Genomic DNA, 14,813 nt, shown 5'->3' with positions numbered 1-14,813 from the left:
AAGTACATGAGAAAATACACAAATTACATGCAAAAAAATGTCATGCCTTGTCTGCCAGTGTTCGAGAATTTCACAGAATCAGTGCTGGTCCCCAGAGTGGTAAAAATGCAATGACTCCAGCTATAACTACAGGAAAGTAATAATACAACATTAGGGTATGCTGAATAGAGAAAATATTTGTCTCATTGACAAAAGAGGTGAATCTATGATTGAAAACCCTTGGTGATCAGTTAAAAAAATAATTCTGGACTATAGTTTTACAGATGATTTTGGTCAAGAGATTTTAAAAATAACATTGTAGTTTAAGTTGAGAAATGTTGAGATTATCACCGGAGAAAAACTGGTAGGCTTTCTATACTAGGAAAAAAGAAACACACTAGGTATTTGACCATTTGAGGGGTTTTTTTTTCCTTACTATAAAATAATTTTTGAATTTTTTAATTGAAGTAACTCAAGTTTTTTTGTAAACAACATGCAAAGTTAGAAAAGAAATCTAAATTGGGATGATTAAATGCAATTGTTTGGGAGGCATTAGAAAGGTGTTCTTTATCTGGAATTATGTACTAATCACATTTTTACCTGAGAAGCTTAGTTAATAGAATTTAATTGCTTTTTTATTTTATTTTTTTCTAATAACCCATAAAGTTATTTCAGTAAATGCCTTTTGTAATGAAAGTCAATCTGAAGTAATATATAATTGTTTTTTTATTATTTATTTTCTCAACTATGTTATGTTATATCCAGGTAGTAATAATGCTAGAGCAGTTTGAATTCGGTTTTGTACACAGGACAGAAATAAGCACCCATCCTTTACATGGATGGCTTTTTGTTGACACAGCAAAAAAATTGTCAGATGTACCCCATTGTAACTAAGGCCACAACCAAGTAATGCAATTCACTTTATCCTGTATTCATATAATCTTCAATAGAAGCATGTGTACAGAAGTTGATACATGTAGAAATGGGGAAATAAAAGTTGACAGGCCTTGTAGTGAAAACCCATCGTGTATGAAGTCATATGTTAGGCAGTTTCAAATCTGCCAATTGAAGATGAATGAAAGCTCTTTTAATGGCAGTGTTTGAAATAAGTGGTGCTAAAGTACAAAAAAGAAAGGGCAGACTGTGGGATCCAAAACTATTATTTAAAGTAATAGTGATTCTAATATCCCTGTTGAGTAGTCCATAAAACAGAATGGAGTATAAAAGAGCAATAAGAAACCATAAAGGTGGTGAAAGGCAAAAATGAAATATGGGAAAGGTGAAACCTGACAAACAGGAAGATCAAATCAAAATCTATATAGGAAAGGAAGAAAGAGACTGAAAGGACAAAGATGTGAAAGATGTAAAACAGATTATGGTTTATCAATTCAGCAGTTTAATGAAGCAACGCTGATTCCACTTTTCTCAATTTCTGTTCTGAACTTAATAGTCTATGTAGAAGAGGAGAAAGAAGGGAAATATGGAACCAATGACCAATTAGAATTTTAGATATCAAATCCAGTGAAACTATGATTAAAAAAAAACCCAAAAAGACCCCAAAAAGCTAGAAAAAATTGGTATTTGGCTTGTCTTTGCAAAAGAAACAATTTAAGTGCCACAGTGAGAAAATTAGGTTTCCAGTATGATTAGGGGAGAACAGCAGTTTTTCAGGTAGGTGTTCTAAATTGTCCTTTCGATGAACTACCTAAACTGTGTCTAAGCTTCTATTTTAGGTTTTGGCTTTGAAAATATACTGATCTCACTATCCATAGTCAAACACCTATTTGCAAGATGATCAGCATGGGAAGGAGGCTGACAGGACATGATATTGCTTTGCAAAATCCCATGCAGCTTAGAGTGGAGGAAAGTTACATATTTTTCCTCCTCCCCTCTTGGAAGAGAGAATCTTGCCAGCTGTAATCATCTGAGTGAAAATACTATAAAATATTAATAGCTAATGGGAAGGCCTTAGATTTATTTACATAGGATATAGGCCTAGGGTGAATAGAATTCACTCTACCCAGAGTGAATGGTCACAGAAGACCTAAAGAATTTCCAATTCTCAGTTTATTCAGTGGGTTAGGCTTCAACCTATTGTTCTGAAGGAACTAAATATGTAATATAAATGCCTTTTAAAGGACCTGAGGTTTATGCCTGAAATTATAGTGAATACTTGCTTACAACGTGGTTGTCATGAAACTGGCGTGTGCAGGAATGAATATCTAAAAGACTAAGTTCAAAACTCAGAAGTGGAAAGAGAATACATGTAGTTAGGGAGTAACAAGATAAAGTATCCCAGAATATCTCAGGTGTTGCTGACAAAATATCAAATTGTGCTATGGGTTTGCACAAAGGCCAATTTCTATATTTCACTTAAAGGGAACTATACCCACTGTGCTTCTTAGACCCTGCTTGATTCTCAACTTTCATGCTTTCTGCTCTAGAGTCCAACTCATGAGTCAAAGGGAGGAAAAAAAAAATTACTTAGGAAAAATGCAGAGATACCTCTGTATCTTTCAAGTAGTGAATGAGAAATTCTAGTAGAGGGAAAGATTCCAGAGAAACTGAATTATCAGTATTCTTACTACATAGTAAATCTCAGAAGTAAAATACATGTATAAATATAAGTCATAAAACAAATATAAAAATATAAAAATTTAGACATATAAATTACTTATTATCAGCCTGTATAATTTTAAATCACTAAATGATAATTTAGGAACTATTTTGTCAATTTTAAAAGTATTCAAGTGTTGACTACTTCATTATTCGAAATTAGTGAAATTCTTTAGAAGTAATGTTTGTATTTTCAAAAGTAATTATTGTTTATCAAATAATTTTGCATTGTGTGAAAGCTTAGAGCATAAATACAACTGCACAGTTTTAGAGATCTAAGAATTTTTGTAGGATTCAGCAGTCTAAGTAGGTATATGTACAATGGAGTAGAGCAGCTGTGGTGGCATAATCTGATTTCCATGGGAATAAGAAGTGTAGCATGTTTAGAATTAAAGTATTTGTGGCTTGGGAACAGTTCCTGCTTCTCAAGGTAAAACAAATACTATTCAGTAGACTGGAAACTGAGAATCTGGTTATGCAAAAATAACTTAGATTCCAGTTGCACTGGCACTTTTAAAAAGAAAGCCAATGGTGTTTTATTGGTTATTTATGCCTGTATGTGTGTATGATTTGAGAGATATCAAAAATATTGATTCTTGAGAAACTACTGAAGATACAAAACTGAACAAAAATACAGTAAATTTTTATGAACACTTCTATTTAAATAAAGCTAGGATAGTAATGAAGTACATAATGTCTTAAAGGGCTAGCAGTAACAATGTAGCATCAATGGAACTGCTTACAGTTTAGTAATTTCTAGTGAAATTATTTCTTCATAAAGCAGTAATTTGAAAAAAAAATCTGTATAGCATTTCTCTATATAAATATTGACATGAAGCAGATATTTTTAATCCCATTGCTCTCCCTTGGTGAAGTAAATAATATCTGACAATAAATGTCTAAAATTTCAATAGTTTTTCAAAATAAACCTGCAGTGCAATATCAGAAAAAGTATCAGATATTAGAACCCTAATAGATCCATAATAGCAAAATGAGTATTGGATTGCACTGAAACAAGTGAAGGAGAAACACATAGGTAAAACATATTTGATACTATAAATTTATAATGAACAGGGCATTGCAATAAAATTATATATATTAAAGATGCATTTTATGAAATGAATATGGAAAGTAATCATCTCTAATTTATTTTATGCCAAGTATTTTGTTAGGAAACAAAGCCTTTGGAAAATGAGTGCTACTAACAGATTTTTTAAAACAGTTCCACCAGGAAAATGTGGGCTGTAGGATTCATGAGCAGAGTAGATCAGATACACAGCAAAGTACCAAAACTATTAACTGTACAGGCTGTCTGAGGTTTACCTCTTTCATGAACCATAATATAACATAGATTATTGCTTACTCAACACTGAAAATCTAATGGTGAATGATACCTCTTTTTAGACCTAGTTTGAAAGATATTTTTGAAGTCAGTAAGAGCTGAACTTTCATCTACCATTTTAAAAACTTTTGCTATGGCAGTTAAGCAATAGTTTTATTTTAGAAAATGCTTAAGCCCCAACAAAACTATCAAATCTGCCTGTTTGTCTGTGGAGTTACACTCTGTCAGAAAGCATTCTCGAAGAGTAGAAACCATTAAAATAGACTGGGAATATAAATAAAAGCTTGATATAGACTTAACACACCCATCCATGGTAGCTGTAAAATAAACTATAAAAATGTTGAACATAAAAAGGATCCTTGTTCTTATTTCTCTGCTGTCTTGTATGATAGCTTCTTCTTTTTATGTGTCACCATTCCTGGGCTACTAAAGAGCCAAAACCAGCAAATTTACATCTTCCATTAAGATACAACAAAAATATGTAGGGATTTTTTCTAGATTTGGATTTTTTTTTATTTTACAATATAATGAATACAGATTTTTTGTATGTTGTCTGCCTGTGAAAGAAACCACTCTGTGGAGATTAAAAAGTACAGAGGTGCAGATGCAGACTCATGAGAATCTGAGATTCCATTCTGGATGTCAGGGCATATATGAACCTGGAGGCCAGAGACGAAAGGCAGGAAGAAAAAAAGTCAATAAAATGAAGAGAATTGAATTAGCATTGAAACCAACAGATTGGGTCATACTTTATTAATTTGATAAAACTGTAATTATTTATGAATAATTATTTTCCCAATATTGTGGAGCAACTATTTATAAATAAAAGAATTATTGAATGATATAATAATATTTTTGCATAATGTTTGTTACAGTGCCAAACAGCTGGATAAAGGAAACTTTTCCAGATAGTAGTTTCTTAGACCATGCAGACAACTGAAAATATCATAGCACTTCATGCTATCACATATATGATACTGACCAAATTCTACTGAGCTGGGCAGTGATAGTCCAGATTTCCAGAGCATGATGACATACAGTATCATCTTGATATCATTTTGATGCCATATCATATAATTTTGATCAGCTGTGGTCAGCTGAGAGAGATTAATGTCCCATAAAAGTTCAACACAAGATCCTATTGTAAATATCTTGTTTTTCTGCAATGGTAAATATTTCTGGGTACACCAGCACCTCATAAAAGCAACGCTATAGTTAAGATGTGTTTTCTCCATCTTTATGTGGTGATTTTTTATGCACAGAAAACCCCACAACCCAAAAAACACAACAAACTAAAACACCAAAACGTATCGCCATTTATGCATTGAGTGGAAGAGTTCCACAGCAGACTGGCTTACCAGAGCACAGAAATCTTCTGATATAGATGTATTTTTTACCCCAGAAGCAGCTGTTAAGAGATTAGTTTGAGAATCTTTCTTTTAGGCAACATTGACCAGTACTACATGCCTCTATGTAGTTAAATTATCATTATTTTTTCCATGTGAAATCTCAGGAAAAATGACTTCTTTCACTCTGGGTTGCAGTAGGGGCTGAATGTTTTAAAGTATTAAAATATTTTCTCTAGAATATTGATTTGCATGTATATTAGATTTCTGTTTTGGATTTTTCTCCTAATCATGGGGAATACTAAAGGGATTTTTTTCTGAGTTATTAAGTACCTTTTCTTTGTACTTTGCACCTTTACTAAGTGACCCAATTCACTGAAGAGTTACAAATCATAACAGCGACACTTATAATAATTTCTGAGTCATGTTCTCAAGACAATAGTGTGGCAGAATTGAGAACCTGGTGTCTTATCTACAAAACTGAATGTAAACAGAAGGTCGACAGGCAGATCTTTGCTTCTATAAATTTGTATTATATTAGCAAGTTAGTGTAATATCTTCTGGCCCAAGAGGGCAGTGATATTGCTATAATTCTTTAAATCAGCCTTGATACTTGTGAATTTGCATAGGAATAGATATTTTCAACATTGAGTCGCTGAATAGTCTCTAAGGAAGGTAGGTCAGGTCCAATTCTCCAATCAATGTCACACTAAATTCCAAGATTGACCTATGGCAGTGCTATATGCAACATCCAAAGAACAGTATATTTATTTCCCACTCAGTTAATATTATGGCATTGAGAACTAAATATGAGATTTAATTAATTATTTAATTCATGATGCACAATTTAAATCAATTTGGACTTTACTTTCTTTGAGACCACTAGTATAGAAGAAAAGTGGTTTAAGACTTAAAGAGGGAAATAATACAGTAAGGAAAAGCAACAATATTAATTACAATTAACACAAAATTGTATAAATATGCTTCTGTGGGTATGGGTGGGAAAGAAGATTGTTAAAAATGTGCTTCTACCTGGACACTAATTAAATGCAGAGCTTAAAAGGGTAGAATAAAGTCTGGATGTTATTTCATCAAGTTTCATACTTGAATAGCAAACTACTGATTTGTCATCTCACCTTCAATATCATGATACAGTGTATGTCTCTTCTCTTCTTGATAGGTAATGTCCTTATTTAAAGTTGTTGGATACAAGTATACCCTTGCAAGTAAAATTTCATGTCTCTGCAAATATCAAAATGCAGAGACTACAGTAAAGCTAGCACCACAGATAATTTTTTCTTTGATGTTTTATATCCAAATGTCAGTATGAAACTATATTTACAACTATTTTATTAAAAAAACACTTTTTAAAATTTTACTCTGTAAAATTAGATCTATCAGGCAGATAAGGAACTGCAGAATTAAAAATATTATAGGCAGTGCACCTTTATTTTGTAACATTACAGAAAAGCAATTTAAAATCCCATTCCAGTCTTCAAGTATAAATAATTGGAACTGTACAGATTGAGCACCTAATTAGGCATAATAGGTTTTTTTGCTGCATAGCTGTGTGAAGGCAATCAAAAGGAAAATGCCTGCCATTGCAAACTAGACAATTAATTTTTTAGATCTCATTTAGTTTAGAAAGAATACTGTTTGCTTTTATAAATTCCTAGGTCAAAATGCTTAGAATAATTATTTTCCAGGTACTTTTTTTGTTCTGGAAAACATTAAAGTTTCTCTGCACTGTACTTAAAGCACTTAACTATTCAAGATATTGCTAAAAACATATCTCCTCTTAAGAAAAAAAGTTGCTTCCTTTCTTAAAAGGGATGTTCATAGCTTGTTCAGCTCTGCAATTGTATGAGAACTAGGAAAGCCAAACTATTCACAGTGTCAGGTAAATGAAAGTAATCCATCTAAAGATGGGTAGAACAAACTACTCCCTCAGTGCCAGAATGATTAATTTCTACAAATTAGAAAAGTAAGATCTGATTCTGCCAATTTTCAGTTTCTTTGTTCAGATAAATAATAACTTTTGTTATTTAATGCAATTCTCTTACAGTAAAATAGTCCCTTTCTGAATGTATTATTACTTTCGTCAGAAAACAACAAAGCACTACTATCGTGTGAAAAATTAAATCCAAGAGGATTTTTTCTTTTCTTGTGGCTTAAAGTGATTTTGCCAAATTGTTGAAGATGACATACAGGAAGAAAAGGTATGAGGGCCTTCTGTCCTTTCTCTTCTCTTAGCAAAGTCTCCTGAAAGAGCCAACAGCATTTTTCTTCTGTGCAATTTGCTTAATGAAAAATAAGAGTTCAAGTTTCAGCTGGGAATAGTTATTTTCCCATTTAGAAACAGGAAAATCCCATTCCTGTAGATATTTTTCAATATCTACATTCTGAGTGTAAATATAGGTGGATATTTATTATTTTGTGGACAGAGATGACAGAAAACAAAATTATGTACCTCGACATCAGTATACTCTAGGATACACAATGAACATGAAAACCTGTCTCATGAAGTTGACATGAACTCTGATCTTCTAACACACTGTTCAGTATCTTGACTACAAAAAGATAAAAAATCTTACCTCAAGAGACCAAGCAGAAATTGGCTGCCCCATAAAAAAAAAAAAAAAAAAAAGTATATAGAGTTCAGTACCTTTGCTCTTTAAGGAGGAGGAATTCTACAGTGTGCTAATAGTATTGGAACTCTGACATTTAAAACAGTCTACTTACAATGAATTTAATTTTTTTCTTCTATTAAAACAAATGACCTGGAACATTCAGAAAAGAGAATAGTCTTGCTTCATCAGTTTTACTGGAAAATATTTTGCTTTGTGATCTTGGGGAATGTGTCCCTGAAGATTTTGATTGTGGTGGTGCCATTAGCTGTTATCATGGACTGTTCAGTAATTTCAGTCAAAGAAGATGTGCATTGCAATCCATCCTGCATGATAAGGAGACTATAAGCAATACCTTTGGAAATACCTTTTAGTCCATATGTGTGATATAAAAATCACATAGACATTCTGGCATCTAAGCTTAGAATTAATTCAAATGCTTGAATTCAATGCTTGAGTATTGAATTTTTCATATAAGACACAGTCTCTCTAATAAGAAATGTGTATTTATATACTTACTTATACAAGTGAGTATATAAGATGATTACATTATCATTACTACTCATTAGAATATTTTGAAACATATGATTCAAGCACTGCCTAATGGGGAAAGAAAATACATCTGTGTAGCTTAGAACATTGCCAACCTGGCTTCTTAGAAAACACAAGAATCAAGTGTGGGGCTTCATAGGTAGGTGGGTCTAAACACAGGTAACGGAGATGCAACCCAGCAGATGCAACAGCAGCAGCTTCCACAAAAGGGCACCAGAAACCGCTGAGAGCAGTTTATTGGTTTCTGAAATGGGGAAAAAATCAGAAGGAGCTGTGCATTTCACAGGGTTCTATGTGCGTTGTATAAACTCAGAAAAGTTCTGATGATAAGGGCAGAGACGCCATTGAAGACTATTTTCTGTATAAAGTGCAGTTACTTGATGTTACTTTTCTCTCTTTGTAACAAGAAATTCAGAGAGAAAACAACATTATATTAATGCAATGAGCTTATCCATTTTTATTGTCATTAAAAAAATTTAAATCCATGAAAATGCAGGAAGAATGGTATTTTGATTAAGGGCAAATCAGATTTCCTACAAAAAGTGAATTAAATAATTGTAATGGCTTAATTTCCAGCAGGAAATAGATGAGAATAAAACTCAACTCAGAAGGACTTGAAAAAGAATTAAATACTGAATGAGATAAAAAGAGTAATTGAGGAAAACTCTTTATATCATAGTGAAAGTGCAAATAAGTTGTCTGAGGAACTAAAAGCTGGAAATTTCAAAACTGATGAGATGTGGTTTTTATGTGCATCATAGCTTCCTTGTGAAATTCACTGCATAATAATACAACACTCTTCATGTGTGAAGGTGAGAGAGGGTTTGCGTGTTTGTCTACACACCAATTATGTGCACATGTATGTGTATAAAAACGTTTACCTCTCTAAACTTCCTTTGAATATGATTCATTTTTCATCCCAAAAAGAACTTGATTTTCTATTTAACTTTGCATTTAATGAAGAGTATATAGATGAAAAAGCTAAGGAGAACCATGTTTTTATAACAAATCATAGTAAATATTTTTTTACAATATAAACCTCTTTGTTCAGGATTTAAGAATATTTAAAAACATGAGATACTAGAGTAAACAAAAAAACCACCCCCAACTATATATATTATCATATAATCCCATCATTTTTATGTGACCACTGACACATCTTCCCACATATCATTACTGGTTGTGTTTTGAGATGAAATATTGAGCTATGTGGATCATTGCTTCAGTTTAATATCCACTTTAATATTCTGGAGAAATTATAACTGGACCATATGATTAAATAAAAATAATTTCTAGGCAAAGCAATGAAAACAATTGGAGAATGAGTTCTATATAAAAAGAAAAGGTTCAACCTTCATTTGGAGGAAAATTTTTCTAAGGGTTAGTAGGGTTTTTTGAATTATTTTCTTTTTTAAGTTAAAAAATATTAACAAATGAAAATCAACACCCAAAGGGCAGGAACGCTTTCTGTGAACCCGGAGATGAAACATATTCAAACACATTGATAAATATATTTTTAAAGTAAAATAAGCTTTTAATGAATTACTTTTCTGAAATAGAATGTTCCTACACAGAAAGTGGAGATTTCATATTGTTGAAAATTAAAGATGGACTTTTCTGCAAGAAAAAAACAAAGCCATTCTCTGCAACTTTAATGATCTATTGTTTTCTGACTTTTTGATGCGTTCAAATCGTGTGAAATGGAGTAAGGAAATAAAAAGATATTGACTTAGAAACAGGACTGGATTTAGCCTGAGATTTTTCACAGCGATGTTCATTTGGGATCATGGATTCATAGAATGGAATTACTGAGCTCACTGTCTTGTAACAAATGGTGCTTAGCTATAACTTATCTTCCAGAGCCTTCTAAGCTTAACTGAAGAGATTGTGAGATAGAGAATTCATCAATTCCTTTGACTGGGTGATTCAAACCATTCACAGTTAAAAAATTGTTTCTCGTTGAAATATGTTCAACTTCAGTTTTCACACATTACATTTTGTTTTATTTTTTTCAGTAGATAAAAGAATGCTCATATGTCCAACATTATTTTTCTGTGAAGGTGTGTGGCTATTTGTTTTTATTTTTTTGATAGAATGAAACTGAGGAAGCAGCTTGAATTTCTCAGTCTAATTACTCACTCAAACCTTCAAATGTGTTTTTTGATTCTGTACCAGTCCATCAATCTTCCTGCTGAAGAATTGTTCATTTTCTTTTACATGATTGACAAAAATGGTGCAAAAACAAACTTCAACCCCTCTAGAAGCAATTCCATTCAGTGAAATCCCCCTTAGGTTGACAATAATCAGAGATCTACCAGGTATTCAGTCCCTTCTTTATTATGTGCTTTACTGCTATTCTAAAGAGCTAATTCATGATCAGAATGTTATGAGAAACTAAAGGGAATTCAGAAATCTAAGAGGATCACATCATTGACAGGTTATTCTCTGAAGCAAACACTCTTCTCAAGAAATGAAATTAAGTTTGTTTGACAAGACCTGTTTTTCATTGAGCCATGTGGAGAGGCATTAATTTTATTCATGTTTGTTGAGTCTTAATTAATGAAATCTCAAATTGGTCTTTCCATTTTCATTTTGAATATATAAGTTCATTTTTGGTTGTGATTTGGAAAACTTTTTTTTTTATTTTTTTACTGCTGATAGAAGAAACATACTTTTATCTTCTCTCACTTTCTCCTTCATTTTAGGAGTTACAGTGCTTGAAGGGCCTATTTATGCAGTGGGAGGACATGATGGTTGGAGTTATTTGAACACAGTTGAGAGGTGGGACCCTCAAAGTCAGCAGTGGACATTTGTGGCAAGTATGTCAATTGCCAGAAGCACTGTTGGAGTAGCAGCATTAAATGGCAAGTGAGTAGGGTGTGCTTAAAAAATTGAAACACTTCTTTTGAAAACCAATGAAGCTTAATTGTCATTGCTTTCCCTTATTAAGTTGCAGTGGCATTGAAATGTTCCGGAGTAGATCAAATGGTCAAAGCTGCTTTAATAGCCCTGTTACTCTACAAGAAACTGGTTTCAATGGTGCACAAGCCATGCAGCTGACTAGCAGAAGCAACATCTAGACAAAAAATCCTGGAAAAATTGAACCAAAATAATGAAGAGCAGCATATGATTATGCATATATATATATATATATGCATTTTTTTAAATTTTAAACTTAGTCCATTTGCCAGGGTTCTTCTCTATAATCATGTTGCTTTATTACATTTCAAAGTTGTAGTCCTATTTCACCCAGGAGGGCTTAATGGAGTAACTTCCCCTCCCCACACAAAGGTCACCTGGTTGTTACCTCCAGCTTTCCCAGAGTAGTAAGATTCAATAGTTACTATCCTTCAATGAGGAACACAGACAATATTAATTTTCTTAAATATCTTCTTAGTTGTAAGGAAAGCTAGAACAACTACTAAAAGATAAAGGTGTTTTTTGAGATAAAAGACAGATGACAAATTTATTTTACCAGAATTTCAACAGAAAAATTTATCTGGTGCTACATATGAAATAAATACTTAAGATGAAAAAAAGGTGAGTAGTACAAGGATTTGAAGAGGAAAAGGACTCTATGCAATAACTAGGATGTCACAGTTATCCCTGGAATTCTTTACAGATCTATCCTGGGTTAAAAGAGTATAACAGCAAGAGCAAGCTAGTTAAATTACCAGACCATTCAAAGTGGCACCAAAGGGAATAGTCTCATATGGTTCATGTTGGCTACATGAATACATGATGGCTAAATGGCCAAATTCATGTTGGCTGCATGAATTTGGATGACCTTAATAAGCAACACAAATAGAATATTTAGTAGTTTATGTGTGAATCAACAAGCCTTGTGTTTGAAGAAAATTAATGTTAAGAAGTAAAAGAAGAGGTGGAAAAAACTTTGTATGTTGTTAGCACAGAAAAAGAACAGAAGAAGAAATCTGGGGGAATAAAAAGAAATTATACTGAAGAATACATAAAGTTTTATTAATATTGGAAATATATATGTTGTGTTACTGTGTGGAATTCTGGTCATCCATATCAAAGGAAGTTCAAGTGAAATTGCAAAGGCCATATAATGTGTCAAGAATGTATATTGTACCAAAGAAAAGCGACAAAACTGATACAGTTGGCAAAGAAACAGGTGCACAAAATAGCTGCAATTCAGGTGGGAAAATAGAGATGAAATAAAAGTAATATGAAGACAATAAGATTGTGTCCACAAACCTCTCATCAGGTTCTAAATGCCTGTTTATTGGTTCATATAAAGGATAATGTTATGTGGTTTTTTGTAACATCGAATACTGGAATCTGAGAATTTTCTTTTTCAGTGATTTTGTTTTCCCTAGTCAACAATAGCTTCTGGGCACCACTAACAGCATATGCTGAGGCTTTGGAGATTCCATCTCCTTCATCTTCATGTGTTTCTCATAGTCAAACACTAACGCAAGAGTGGAGTGTGTTATCCTTACTATATATAAAAATTATTTATTTTTTACTTGAGGTATTTATCAATTTTTAACATATTTTGGTAGGTGTTGTAGGACTTGCCTACAACTGTAGAATGACTCTAGAATTTCCTGGGATGAAATATCGTCAGTAATTCCTTCTGATGTGGAAACAGCATCGTCCTTTCTGCCTTGTTACTGTTAACAATCTCGTTGCAGAGACTGAAAGAGAAAGAGTGCATGAACTTCCTCGGATCAGCAATAGATATGGGTGTTAAAATACTAAATGTGAGAAAGTAAAACTGCTAGAGGATTGTGCTTTTTATATGCGGATAGTGAGTCAGAAGTTGGGATGACTTATTTGAATCTTCTTTGGGGCTCACATAAGTGGTGTGTAACTTGTGTGCAAGTTATACTATGTAAGACCAGCATTCTACAGTTGTCAGCATTGGCAGATAGTGCTGAAGCAATGGAACTTTGCTGCAGTATGAGTTAGAAGCACCAAGGAACAAAAAGTGTGAAAAAGTCTATCTTTTCCAGAAACTTCTTAGAGTTATCACTTAACTATTTCAAGCTTTTCTTAATTTCTTAATTTTAAACTCAAGAACAACAAAAAATCTAGTTGACACCTTCAATCCAATAAATACTAATCCTTTCATTAAGTTAAAATGTAAATGCCTCCAAATTTATAGCTAATACCATAGCTATTTATTATCCTTCTATTAAAAAACTCTAATACATGAACTGCTTATTCCCTAAGAACACTAAACCTTTCCACTAATTTAATTTCATTTCAGAACATATTTTATGCTAACAGTGTAGCACTAAATAAAATGAAATTTAGTTTATGCACTTTCATCAGGAATACATACTCCGTAAAGATATTCTCTGTATCATACAGATTTATATTATTCTAAACATTTTTGTGTCACTACCATAAATGAATTTTTTCTATATTGCTCTAGTTAATGTCCACAAAGACTGCATTACAAAAATATTCCTTAGTTTCTACTGGTATGTTTGAAATTATCAATATTTTTTGAAGCAACTTCTTCATTGTTAAGCTAGTTCTTTGATGAACTAGCTTTCATGGCAGAAAGTCTGGCCCTTAAGTCTTGATCCCTTTAGTGAATATCAGTAAATCTGTGTTAAAAAAGCATAAAATTCTCAGCTGTTGATAGGATCCGCAGGCTGACTTTGAATGGCAGAACATCACAGCAGTGCCTAAAGTGTCAAAAATCATGACTTTGACACATACTGGCAAGCAGTTCAATCTCATGCTAACGTCTTGTGGAGTCAAGGAAAAGGAGTCCTGCCCTTTATTGATTGTCACATCCTCAAATATGTGCTATAGTGAACTTGATATTTCTCCCTGCTGATGATGTTTTTATTAAATGCCACACAACACTCTTATGATAGATGATAAAGAGTAAGGAATTGTTTAATCCTAACTTTTAGAAATACATCTGTGCAAGTATTCTTTTAAATAATATTTTACTTTTATTTAAGGAAAAGTTCTGTAGGTATTTGTTGTCTCTTAAGGAAAGTAAAAGAGCAAAGAGGAATGCTGCCAGAAAATGTTATTCCCCATCAGTATCCATCTGACCACTTACCATTTGCTGTCACAGGCTTGACTTGGGGAAAATTAATGCAATTCATTAGTAATAAAAATAGATTCTAGCTAGTGAGAAGGAACCCCAAATTTTAAAATGCCACCTTTCTTCCCCCCTTTCCCAAACTCAGTTTATGTCTTCTATAATGTTATAGCCCCACCCCTGACCGGTGCAGGGGGTGGGAAATGGATGTTGGGGTCAGACCATAATTCTCAGACCCTTCCCTCTGCCATTCCTTCCTCACACATTTCCCTTGCTCCAACATGGGCTCTCCATGGGCTGCAGTCCTTTGGGAG

At 33.0% G+C, this 14,813-nt stretch overlaps 1 protein-coding gene across 2 annotated transcripts in view; it reads left to right on the top strand.

The window, feature by feature from the left end:
• Nucleotides 1–14,813, top strand: part of KLHL1 (kelch like family member 1) — a 183,339-nt gene that overhangs the window by 152,724 nt on the left and 15,802 nt on the right. For both annotated transcript variants that reach the window (XM_038131621.1, XM_038131612.1), the window contains exon 8: nucleotides 11,168–11,330. In XM_038131621.1, the coding sequence (XP_037987549.1) occupies nucleotides 11,168–11,330 (163 nt within the window). The remainder of the gene's footprint in view (nucleotides 1–11,167; nucleotides 11,331–14,813) is intronic.

The sequence above is a fragment of the Motacilla alba genome, chromosome 1 (genome assembly GCF_015832195.1).
Source record: "Motacilla alba alba isolate MOTALB_02 chromosome 1, Motacilla_alba_V1.0_pri, whole genome shotgun sequence".
Classification (NCBI taxonomy): Eukaryota; Metazoa; Chordata; class Aves; order Passeriformes; family Motacillidae; genus Motacilla; species Motacilla alba.
Note: the sequence above shows the minus strand (reverse complement) of the source record. Positions and strands in the feature narration are given on the sequence as shown.